The sequence below is a fragment of the Manis pentadactyla genome, chromosome 10 (assembly GCF_030020395.1).
Source record: "Manis pentadactyla isolate mManPen7 chromosome 10, mManPen7.hap1, whole genome shotgun sequence".
NCBI classification, from domain to species: Eukaryota; Metazoa; Chordata; class Mammalia; order Pholidota; family Manidae; genus Manis; species Manis pentadactyla.
The window spans coordinates 99050580-99063809 of record NC_080028.1 but is presented as its reverse complement, the minus strand read 5'-3'; the positions used below and the strand labels follow the sequence as shown (position 1 = coordinate 99063809).

The window sequence follows — 13230 nt, the reverse complement described above, 5'->3', positions numbered from 1 at the left end:
CTTGACACCACTGGAATTCCTGTTCTTTGCCATGCCCCTAATCTGTGCAAATTTCACCACCATGTTCTCCAGGTGTTCTGTCCTTCAGGGGGTTGTGAGACTGTACAGTTCTCTTAACAGTCCAGGAACTGTCCTCCAGGATAGACAGACGTGTGCCAAAACATACACAGCACAATGTGAGCCACAGAGTCCGAATGGCAGGTGTGTGTGTGTTCACTGTTCAAGTTTTTCCAACCTTATGTTTGAACACTTTCATAATAAAATATGGGACAGAAAACTGTTTTCTGATGAAAGGGCAATTAACACCCAAGGCCTCTCCCTCGTCTGTGTAATCCCAAGGAGAGTCAACTTTATAGAAGGTGCTTGACAGCAAGTCGGCCTCTGGGTATCTGTCAGTCAGTCAGTCACCTGAAATCCGTATGTCTACTGAAAGCACAGACTGCCGGTGAACTTCCCCAGGCTGGGAATGCAGGCAATTACACGCCGCCTCTCTCCCCTCAATGGTTCCCAACTTGCATGATCCAAAACAGACTTAACTCACTTACGCCTCTTTCAAAACAGAAAATCTGGCAGTTTCATGGAGGAAACATTAAACAATTAAGCAGCACAGTCAAGACGTAAATTGGTCAGGCACTTTCCTTTCTTGGCCTTATCTTTCCTAAAACTAAGGAATCTATCAGCAGCAACAGTCTGCACAGATCTGAGACCTAAATGTACTTGCACTAGGAGGCTGTTTGTGACCTTGCTATAGGCTGGAGCTTACATAACACCAAATACAGATACTGTGTGATGCTACAAACACAAGGTTATATATATAAACCCACAGCATTTTAGTAACTTCTCAAACATACGGGAAGTCCATAGAAAGAGGGCTTTTATTTCTCAAATTACTTTCCATTTACTCACTTTATCTTTACAGTAATTCTACTTTACACTGAGAAATGGGTAGAAAGAGATTCAATGACTTGTCAGTGTTCTTGGAACCAAGGTGAGTTTAACCTTGGGGCCCCTGACACTCAGCCTAGAGTCCCCCACAGCACCAGATGCAGCACCAATGCCCTCACGGCACAGCCACCTTCACCTGCTCACCACTGTGCAGGAGGAAGCATGCTTTCAGTCTACACAGAGCAAAACCATGCTGACTACCACTACTGGGGAGAACTTCACCATCTGGGCCAGTCAGGTGGGACATCAGTGGTACCCAAAGCAAAGTCCACCATCGCCCAGTGCACCTCCCCCATACTACAGTCATGCCATGATCAGGGCAGTGCTGAGGGGAAATATTAACAGCAGGTCCTGCCCCAACCATCAGCACAGGGCGGAACACCCTGGACAGCTCCTCAGGAAGCTTTTCAGACAGGACTGAACGATACATTTGTCCTCTGGAGTCTGACAAAACACAAATGTGAATGCCAGCTATATTCTCAAGTTAAGAATTAACTTATTCTTATTCTTCCCAAACCAGTTAACCGCTTGAAAGTAAACACAAAGTACAAACCCAGATATTCTTTTGTTGACGTTAAATTGCTCACAAATGTCAGATGCCAGCACTGTGAGCTGGGGCCCGACAATGCTGTCCAGTCTTCGGCAAAAATCCAACGTAGGCTGTACAGAGGCTAACAAGTAATTTAAAAAATACCAGTAAGTGTAATTATACTTTGTGTGAAAAAGGTCTTAACATTTTACTGTCTTAACAGTACTCCAATGAAAACTTTACTGATCCAGGAAATAAGATGATTAAATGACCAGACCCCACCTCTCCCTTCCCAAACAGAAGAGAAACACGAGTCAAAATCAGTTACATTTCAGATGAGAAAGAGTCAAAGACCTATATCACTGTGACTGCTGATTTAAGCACACCCTGTGGGGATGGGTAAACTGGCTGCCTCCCCCAGGAAGACCTAAGAAGCTCAAATATTCGGTTAACAAACACTATACAGCACTCATGGGCCAGGTGCTGTTTGGTGCCTTATGAACATTACCTCAGTTCATCCTCAAAGCCCCTGGGAGCCAGGTCCTCCTGCTATCATGGTACAGTCAGGGGGCAGAGAAAAGTGCCCAGGGCCTGCTGCTGGCAAGCAGGAAGCGAGGGCTTTAAGAATACTCAAAATAAGCTGGTTAAGGTGGCAGACATCCCAGATGGGAACAGTGCTCTATGTTGCTTATGACGATGTATTTATCATTTGGGAACAGAACACAGCAAACTGTAAAGATATAAGGCTCATCTATTCCAGGCTGAAATCAGGTACAGGTGTACCTACCGTCAATCATAAAACACACAGCAGCGCTCATGGCCTGGGCAGAGAAAACAAACCAAAGGTTATGGAATGGTACAAACAAGACAACCAATAATCAAACACAGTGACCTTGATCTTGATTTGAACAAGTCAACTTTATAAAGATATTTTTTAACTGGAGGAATACTGATATGGCCTGGGTATTAGACAGTATTGAGGAAGTACTGTTTGCTTTGCCAGGGGTGATAACGGCACGGTGGTTATTTTTAAAAACATGTCCTTATTAGTTAGAGATGCAAACTAAAGCATTTATAAGTGAAATGACATGATGATTTAAAATGCTCTGGCAACATACAAAACCTGGAGAGAAGACAGATGAAAAATTAGCATACTGTTAACTAATTAAGTGGGGTGATGGGTGCCTGGGGATTCATTATTCTGTTTTTGTGTATGCTTGACAATTTCCATTAACACAGTTTTTAAAAAACTCAGCAAATTGATGTCATCTTGTCTCACTTTTTATTATAGCAAATTTTGCAGGTGTAATATTACTAAGTGACAGCAAGCTACAGTGCCCAAGACTGTAGATGACATAACCAGAAACGCTTAAAGTTATCACAGCAATGTATAGTGTTAAAAAAAAGGCTATCAGAACACTGAGCCTCATGATGAAAAAAAACAGCCTTCCGTCTCTGAGGACTGTTCCCACAGCAACCACTTCTGACAGACTGAGATAGTCATACCCCTGCCACCGTCAGACAGTACCAACCTCCTGCTCACATCACGACAGACACGATCCCTCCTTTGCCTTCCTCCCTGTAGGTCAGAGCCACTCTAGTTCCCCCACAGGCCACCTTACAGCCCCACTTGGCTCATTTCTCAGGCCACCAGTTACAGGCAAGAGCTCCTAAGCTACCCCTTTTTACATGAGGACATTTACCTTCGAACTGTCCCATCACCTCTCCCCACCTCCACCTCTCAACCTCCGTCAGCTGTAACTATTTTTACATGGTCACAGTTAATAACATCCACTCTATTTAGTAACTAAATCCTAATTATTATTTGTCTGTAAAAAGGTTGCAAAATTGGTGGCTTACAGGCCAGTTTGGACTAATACATGTGTTCGTTTTTGTGTAGGAAGAAATTTTGACTCGGATGTCATCTAGTTTCCTACTAAAATTCCTATTTCCAGAGAAGCGGCAGAAGATGGCGGCGTGAGTAGAGCAGCGGAAATCTCCTCCCAAAACCACATATATCCATGAAAATATAACAAAGACAACTCTTCCTAGAATAAAGACCAGAAGACACAGGACAACATCCATACCACATCCGCACCTGCGAGAACCCAGTGCCTCGTGAAGGGGGTAAGATACAAGCCCCGGCCCGGCGGGAGCCGAGCGCCCCTCCCCCCAGCTCCCGGCGGGAGAAGAGCAGGCAGAGCGGGAGGGAGACGGAGCCCAGGGCTGCCGAACACCCAGACCCAGCCATCCGGGCCAGAGTGCAGGGCCCTGGATACTAGGAAAACAGGGCAGCAAGAACAGTGAGCGGGCACCGGAGGCTGGGCGCCGGAGGACATGAGAAAAGCGAGCGACCCATTTTTTTTTTGTTTTTGTTTCTTTTTTGCTGTTTCGTTTTGGCGAGCGCTTTTTGGAAGTCTTAAAGGGATAGGGAGCCCAAGACTAGGGAAACAGGGCAGCAAGAACAGGGAGTGGGCTCCAGTGGCCTGGCGCCAGAGGACACCAGAAAAGCCAGCGACCATTTTTTTTTTTTTGGATATTTTGTTTTGGCAAGCGCTTTTTGGAAGTCTTAAAGGGATAGAGACCCCAATACTAGGGAAACACGGCAGCAAGACTGGTGAGAAGATGCTTGAGGCTGGAGCCGGAGAATAAAGAAAAACGAGTGGCCACCTTTTTTTTTTTTTTTTCTAATTAAAAAAAATTTTTTTTTTCTTCTTGTGGTCGTTTTGTTTCAGCGGGTGCTTTTTGGAAGTCTTAAAGGGGCAGGGCGGGTCACTTAATCCAGAGGTAGGGAATCCGGGGATCTCTGGGCACCCTAACCCCTGGGCTGCAGGGAGCAGGGAGGCCCCTTAAGGAGATAAATAGCCTCCAGGCCGCTCCCCCTCCAACGCGACTCCACCACTTTGCAGCAGAGGCCCGAACCAGGCCACGCCCACAGCAACAGCGGAGATTAACTCCATAGCAGCCGGGCAGGAAGCAGAAAACCTGTCTGCGCGCAGCTGCGCAGCACAAGCCACTAGAGGTCGCTGTTCTCCCAAGAGAGGAGGGCCACAAACCAACAAGAAGGGAAGTTCTTCCAGCCATCACTCGTCCCAGCTCTGCAAACTATTCCTATCACCATGAAAAGGCAAAGATACAGGCAGACAAAGATCACAGAGACAACACCAGAGAAGGAGACAGACCTAATCAGTCTTCCTGAAAAAGAATTCAAAATAAGAATCATAAACATGCTGACAGAGATGCAGAGAAATACGCAAGAGAAATGGGATGAAGTCCGGAGAGAGATCACAGATGCCAGAAAGGAGATTGCAGAAATGTAACAAACTCTGGAAGGGTTTATAAGCAGAATGGATAGGATGCAAGAGGCCATTGATGGAATTGAAACCAGAGAACAGGAACGCATAGAAGCTGACATAGAGAGAGATAAAAGGATCTCCAGGAATGAAACAATATTAAGAGAACTGTGTGACCAATCCAAAAGGAACAGTATCTGTATTATAGGGGTCCCAGAAGAAGAAGAGAGAGGAAAAGGGATGGAAAGTATCTTGGAAGAAATAATTGCTGAAAACTTCCCCAAACTGGGGGAGGAGATAATCGAACAGACCACGGAAATACACAGAACCCCCAACAGAAAGGATCCAAGGAGGACAACACCAAGACACATAATATTTAAAATGGCAAAGATCAAGGACAAGGAAAGAGTTTTAAAGGCAGCTAGAGAGAAAAAGGTCACGTATAAAGGAAAACCCATCAGGTTAACATCAGACTTCTCGACAGAAAACCTACAGGCCAGAAGAGAATGGCATGATATATTTAATACAATGAAACAGAAGGGCCTTGAACCAAGGATACTGTATCCAGCACGATTATCATTCAAATATGATGGTGGGATTAAACAATTCCCAGACAAACAAAAGCTGAGGGAATTTGCTTCCCACAAACCACCTCTACAGGACATCTTACAGGGACTGCTCTAGATGGGAGCACTCCTATAAAGAGCACAGCACAAAACACCCAACATATGAAGAATCGAGGAGGAGGAACAAGAAGGGAGAGAAGAAAAGAATCTCCAGACAGTGTATATAACAGCTCAATAAGCGAGCTAAGTTAGGCAGTAAGATACTAAAGAGGCTAACCTTGAACCTTTGGTAACCACGAATTTAAAGCCTGCAATGGCAATAAGCACGTATCTTTCAATAGTCACCCTAAATGTTAATGGGCTGAATGCACCAATCAAAAGACACAGAGTAATAGAATGGATAAAAAAGCAAGACCCATCTATATGCTGCTTACAAGAAACTCACCTCAAACCCAAAGACATGTACAGACTAAAAGTCAAGGGATGGAAAAACATATTTCAAGCAAACAACAGTGAGAAGAAAGCAGGGGTTGCAGTACTAATATCAGACAAAATAGACTTCAAAACAAAGAAAGTAACAAGAGATAAAGAAGGACACTACATAATGATAAAGGGCTCAGTCCAACAAGAGGATATAACCATTCTAAATATATATGAGGCCTAAGGTCAGCAGAAGGAGGGACATAATAAAGATCAGAGAAGAAATAAATAAAATTGAGAAGAATAAAACAATAGCAAAAATCAAGGAAACCAAGAGCTGGTTCTTCGAGAAAATAAACAAAATAGATAAACCTCTAGCCAGACTTATTAAGAGGAAAAGAGAGTCAACACAAATCAACAGTATCAGAAACGAGAAAGGAAAAATCACGACAGACCCCACAGAAATACAAAGAATTATTAGAGAGTACTATGAAAACCTATATGCTAACAAGCTGGGAAACCTAGGAGAAATGGACAACTTCCTAGAAAAATACAACCTTCCAAGACTGACCCAGAAATAAACAGAAAATCTAAACAGACCAATTACCAGCAACGAAATTGAAGCGGTAATCAAAAAACTACCAAAGAACAAAACCCCCGGGCCAGATGGATTTACCTCGGAATTTTATCAGACATACAGGGAAGACATAATACCCATTCTCCTTAAAGTTTTCCAAAAAATGGAGGAGGAGGGGATACTCCCAAACTCATTCTATGAAGCTAACATCACCCTAATACCAAAACCAGGCAAAGACCCCACCAAAAAAGAAAACTACAGACCAATATCCCCGATGAACGTAGATGCAAAAATACTCAACAAAATATTAGCAAACCAAATTCAAAAATACATCAAAAGGATCATACACCATGACCAAGTGGGATTCATCCCAGGGATGCAAGGATGGTACAACATTCGAAAGTCCATCAACATCATCCACCACATCAACAAAAAGAAAGACAAAAACCACATGATCATCTCCATAGATGCTGAAAAAGCATTTGACAAAGTTCAACATCCATTCATGATAAAAACTCTCAGCAAAATGGGAATAGAGGGCAAGTACCTCAACATAATAAAGGCCATCTATGATAAACCCACAGCCAACATTATACTGAACAGCGAGAAGCTGAAAGCATTTCCTCTGAGATCGGGAACTAGACAGGGATGCCCACTCTCTCCACTGTTATTTAACATAGTACTGGAGGTCCTAGCCACGGCAATCAGACAAAACAAAGAAATACAAGGAATCCAGATTGGTAAAGAAGAAGTTAAACTATCACTATTTGCAGATGACATGATACTGTACATAAAAAACCATAAAGACTCCACCCCAAAACTACTAGAACTGATATCGGAATACAGCAAAGTTGCAGGATACAAAATCAACACACAGAAATCTGTGACTTTCCTATACACTAACAATGAACCAACAGAAAGAGAAATCAGGAAAACAACTCCATTCACAATTGCATTAAAAAAAAAACAAACCTAGGAATAAACCTAACCAAGGAAGTGAAAGACTTATACTCTGAAAACTACAAGTCACTCTTAAGAGAAATTAAAGGGGACACTAACAGATGGAAACTCATCCCATGCTCATGGCTAGGAAGAATTAATATCGTCAAAATGGCCATCCTGCCCAAAGCAATATACAGATTTGATGCAATCCCTATGAAACTACCAGCAACATTCTTCAATGAACTGGAACAAATAATTCAAAAATTCATATGGAAACACCAAAGACCCCGAATAGCCAAAGCAATCCTGAGAAAGAAGAATAAAGTAGGGGGCATCTCACTCCCCAACTTCAAGCTCTACTATAAAGCCATAGTAATCAAGACAATATGGTACTGGCACAAGAGCAGAGCCACAGACCAATGGAACAGACTAGAGAATACAGACATTAACCCAGACATATTTGGTCAATTAATATTTGATAAAGGAGCCATGGACATACAATGGCGAAATGACAGTCTCTTCAACAGATGGTGCTGGCAAAACTGGACAGCTACATGTAGGAGAATGAACCTGGACCATTGTCTAACCCCATATACAAAAGTAAACTCAAAATGGATCAAAGACCTGAATGTAAGTCATGAAACCATTAAACTCGTGGAAGAAAACATAGGCAAAAACCTCTTAGACATAAACATGAGTGACCTCTTCTTGAACATACCTCCCCGGGCAAGGAAAACAACAGCAAAAATGAACAAGTGGGACTATATTAAGCTGAAAAGCTTCTGTACAGCAAAAGACACCATCAACAGAACAAAAAGGAACCCTACAGTATGGGAGAATATATTTGAAAATGACACATCCGATAAAGGCTTGACGTCCAGAATATATAAAGAGCTCATACGCCTCAACAAACAAAAAACAAATAACCCAATTAAAAAATGGGCAGAGGAACTGAACAGACAGTTCTCCAAAAAAGAAATACAGATGGCCAACAGACACATGAAAAGATGCTCCACATCGCTAATTATCAGAGAAATGCAAATTAAAACTACAATGAGGTATCACCTCACACCAGTAAGGATGGCTGCCATCCAAAAGACAAACAACAGCAAATGTTGGCGAGGGTGTGGAGAAAGGGGAACCCTCCTACACTGCTGGTGGGAATGTAAGTTAGTTCAACCATTGTGGAAAGCAGTATGGAGGTACATCAAAATGCTCAAAACAGACTTACCATTTGACCCAGGAATTGCACTCCTAGGAATTTACCCTAAGAATGCAGCAATCAAGTATGAGAAAGATCAGTGCACCCCTATGTTTATCGCAGCACTATTTACAATAGCCAAGAATTGGAAGCAACCTAAATGTCCATCGATAGATGAATGGATAAAGAAGATGTGGTACATATACACAATGGAATACTACTCAGCCATAAGAAAAGGGCAAATCCAACCATTTGCAGCAACATGGATGGAGCTGGAGGGTATTTTGCTCAGTGAAACAAGCCAAGCAGAGAAAGAGAAATACCAAATGATTTCACTCATCTGTGGAATATAAGAACAAAGGAAAAACTGAAGGAACAAAACAGCAGCAGAATCACAGAACTCAAGAATGGACTAACAGGTACCAAAGGGAAAGGGACTGGGGAGGATGGGTGGGTAGGGAGGGATAAGGGGGGGAGAAGTAGGGGGGTATTAAGATTAGCATCCATAGCGGGGTGGGAGAAAGGGGAGGGCTGTACAACACAGAGAAGACAAGTAGTGATTCTACAACAGGTTGCTACGCTGATGGACAGTGACTGTAAAGGAGTATATAGGGGGGACCTGGTATAGGGGAGAGCCTAGTAAACAAAGTATTCATCATGTAAGTGTAGATTAATGATTAAAAAAAAAAATGCAGTTCCTATGTGGTGACCTCTAATGAGTTCTACACAATGATATAAAGGACATATAAAAGTGTAGGCAAAGGGTCTGTTTGTGTTTATACAGAGGATCAAAGCCTAATTGGGCTACCCCGAAAATGAACTAAGATACGATATGAAAAAGAACTTCCAACATCAGCACTCTCGGGAAGACTCATGACAGAAGATGATCAGAAAAAAAAAAACAAAACAAAACAAAAAAAAAACTTCAACAAAGATCCACACACTGTCACAGGTGTAGATGCACTCATCCCACCAGTTCCTGGACTTGCCATGGGAAAGATGAAGGAGATATCTAAGCTGGCCTGTGCATACAGTAAAACAAAAATTGGACTGGATCTATACTGTTGGAACTCAACCAAGAATTAGGAGAAGTGCAAATTTTAGCACTCCAAAATCTTACAACCACAGACTATTTATCGTTAAAAGAACATATGGGATATGAACAGTCCCCAGGAATGGGGTGTTCTAGTTTATCTGAATTCTCTCAGACTGTTTAAGTTCAGTCGGACAATATCCACCATATCATAGATAAGTTTTCACAAATGCCTAAGGTGCCTAACTGGTTTTCTTGGTTTCACTGGAGATGGCTGGTAATTACAGGTATGCTTTGGTTAGGTAACTATATTCCTATTATGTTAATGTGTGTGCACAATTTAATTAGTCGTTTAAAACCTATCCATGCTGAAGTTACTCTACAAGAAGATATGTCAAAGAAATAATCAATCTTCCCAGGTTTTCTTCTGCCTGCTACTTCTGTAGCTTTTCTTCTTCCTACCTAATCACAACCTTTAAATAGAACTCGTGCCACATGTCGAATTTACCGAGTATCATAATTCTTCCAAGTGGTAAAGACACCTCAAGACAAATGCTGGGCATAGAAGCCACAGGGCATAAATATACAAAGAAGTAAAAAGCTAACCTTTTCAAACGATAAGGCTTCTCTCTCACTTACCAACTTTACATTTCCCTGTATGGCCCCGGAAGATGACTGGTTAGCCAGAGACGGGTAAGATTCCTCAAGGGAGGAACAACCTAAGACAGGCACAGTCGCAGGGGGCCATCTGGTGAGAAAATGGGGAGCAGCAGAGGTGAGGCTTAGCACCTCCCCCCTCATGTTCTGAGAGAAATCTTCTGCATACATGGATGTTTATTGCCCTCGTCTAGCGCGGATTAACACATAGTCTACAGGCACACACCTGATCATCTACATTTGCTCTCTTACAACACTAAACTCTGTTTTCTACCTTTATCTCGTATCTACCTACCACTTCAGCATTTTATTAAAAATAATAATAATAGAGAAATGTGGTATCCACATATAAATCAGGTTTAAAAATCAAATGAATATTCATATTTGAACTGACTGTGTATAGTTCATAATGCATGAACAAAACCGAAAGCTTCTGTGATGACTGCCCTTGCACTGTTCACCATGTAACTTATTCACTATGTAAGAATTTGTTCGTTATGCATCAGAAGATTGGAGACTGACGAAAATTGGGCTTGGGGTGGATTAATGATTGTGCATTGAGCATTGACCCCCCTATACAGAGATTTGTTGTGGTTAACAACTATTTGATCAATAAATATGAGAGATGCCCTCACAATATATATATATATATATATATATAAACACACTTCCAATTGTAAAATAAATAAGTAACCGGGATGTAATGTATAGCATAAGGAATATAGTCAAAATATTGTAACAACTTGGTATGGTGATACCTGGTACCTAGAAATATCATGTATATAAATGTTGAGTCGCTGTGTTGTACACCAGAAACTAATGTAATGCAATGCTGTTGTCAACTACCCTTCAATAAAAAAAAAAAAATAAAAAAAAAAAAAACTACAATGAGGTATCACCTCACACCAGTAAGGATGGCTGCCATCCAAAAGACAAACAACAACAAATGCTGGCGAGGCTGTGGAGAAACGGGAACCCTCCTACACTGCTGGTGGGAATGTAAGTTAGTTCAACCATTGTGGAAAGCAGTATGGAGGTACATCAAAATGCTCAAAACAGACCTACCATTTGACCCAGGAATTGCACTCCCAGGAATTTACCCTAAGAATGCAGCAATCAAGTATGAGAAAGATCAGTGCACCCCTATGTTTATCGCAGCACTATTTACAATAGCCAAGAATTGGAAGCAACCTAAATGTCCATCGATAGATGAATGGATAAAGAAGATATGGTACATATACACAATGGAATACTACTCAGCCATAAGAAAAGGGCAAATCCAATCATTTGCAGCAACATGGACGGAGCTGGAGGGTATTATGCTCAGTGAAACAAGCCAGGGGGAGAAAGAGAAATACCAAATGATTTCACTCATCTGTGGAATATAAGAACAAAGGAAAAACTGAAGGAACAAAACAGCAGCAGAATCACAGAACTCAAGAATGGACTAACAGGTACCAAAGGGAAAGGGTCTGGGGAGGATGGGTGGGTAGGGAGGGATAAGGGGGTGGGAGAAGTAGGGGGGTATTAAGATTAGCATGCATGGGGGGTGGGAGAAAGGGGAGAGCTGTACAACACAGAGAAGGCAAGTAGTGATTCTACAACATTTTGCTATGCTGATGGACAGTGACTGTAAAGGGGTTTATAGGGGGGACCTGGTATAGGGGAGAGCCTAGTAAACATAATATTCTTCATGTAAGTGTAGATTAGTGATAGCAAAAAAAAAAAAAAAAAAAGAAAAAGGCAGTTTCTGTGTGGTAGCCTCCAATGAGTTCTACACAAGAGTATAAAGTGCATATAAAAGTGTAGGCAAAGGGTCTGTTTGTGTTTATACAGAGGATCAAAGCCTAATTGGGCTATCCCAAAAATGAACTAAGATACAATATGAAAAAGAACTTCCAACATCAGCACTCTCTGGAAGACTCATGCCAGAAGATGATCATCAAAAAACCCCAACAAAGATCCACGCACTGCTACAGCTGTAGATGCACTCATCCCACCAGTTCCTGGACTTGCCATGGGAATGAGGAAGGAGATATCTAAGCTGGCCTGTGCATACAGTAAAACAACAAATTTGACTGGATCTATACTGTTGGAACTCAATCAAGAATCAGGAGAAGTGTAAATTGTACCGCTCCAAAATCTTACAACTACAGACTATTTACTGTTAAAAGAACATAAGGGATGTGAACATTCCCCAGGAATGGGTTGTTTTAATTTGTCTGATTTCTCTCAGACTGTTCAAGTTCAGTTGGACAATACCCACCATATCATAGATAAGTTTTCACAAATGCCTAAGGTGCCTAACTGGTCTTCTTGGTTTCACTGGAGATGGCTGGTAAATACAGGTATGCTTTGGTTATGTAACTATACTCCTATTATGTTAATGTGTGTGTGCAATTTAAATAGTAGCTTAAAACCTACACATGCTGAAGTTACTCTACAAGAAGATATGTCAAAGAAATAATTAATCTTCCCATGTTTTCTTCCGCCTGCTACTTCTATAGCTTTTCTTCTTCCTTCCTAATTACAACCCTTAAATAGAATTCGTGCCTCATATCAAATTTACCGAGTATCATAATTCTTCCAAGTGGTAATGATACCTCAAGACAAATGCTGGGCATAGAAGCTACAGGGCATAAATATGCAAAGAAATAAAAAGCTAACCATTTCAAACAATAAGGCTTCTCTCTCACTTACCAACTTTACATTTCCCTGTATGGCCCCGGAAGATGACTGGTTAGCCACAGACGGGTAAGATTCCTCAAGGGAGGAACAACCTAAGACAGGCACAGTCGCAGGGGGGTCATCAGGTGAGAAATTGGGGATCGACAGAGGTGAGGCTTAGAACCTCACCCCCCCTGTTCTGAGAGAAATCTTCTGCATACGTGGATGTTTTATTGCCCTTGTCTAGCTTGGATTAACACATAGTCTACAGGCACACACCTGATCATCTACATTTGCTCTCTTACAACACTAAACTATGTTTTCTACCTTTATCTTGTATCTACCTACCACTTCAGCATTTTATTAAAAATAATAATAAAGAGAGAAATGTGGTATCCAC

At 41.7% G+C, this 13230-nt stretch overlaps 1 protein-coding gene across 1 annotated transcript in view; it reads right to left on the bottom strand.

Moving 5' to 3' along the window:
• Positions 1 to 13230, bottom strand: part of CCZ1 (CCZ1 homolog, vacuolar protein trafficking and biogenesis associated) — a 40304-nt gene that overhangs the window by 6336 nt on the left and 20738 nt on the right. Inside the window, exons 11-12 of the mRNA XM_036897032.2 lie at positions 2262 to 2295; positions 1499 to 1616 (exon numbers count right to left, since the gene is read on the bottom strand). Of these exons, the coding sequence (XP_036752927.1) occupies positions 1499 to 1616; positions 2262 to 2295 (152 nt within the window). The remainder of the gene's footprint in view (positions 1 to 1498; positions 1617 to 2261; positions 2296 to 13230) is intronic.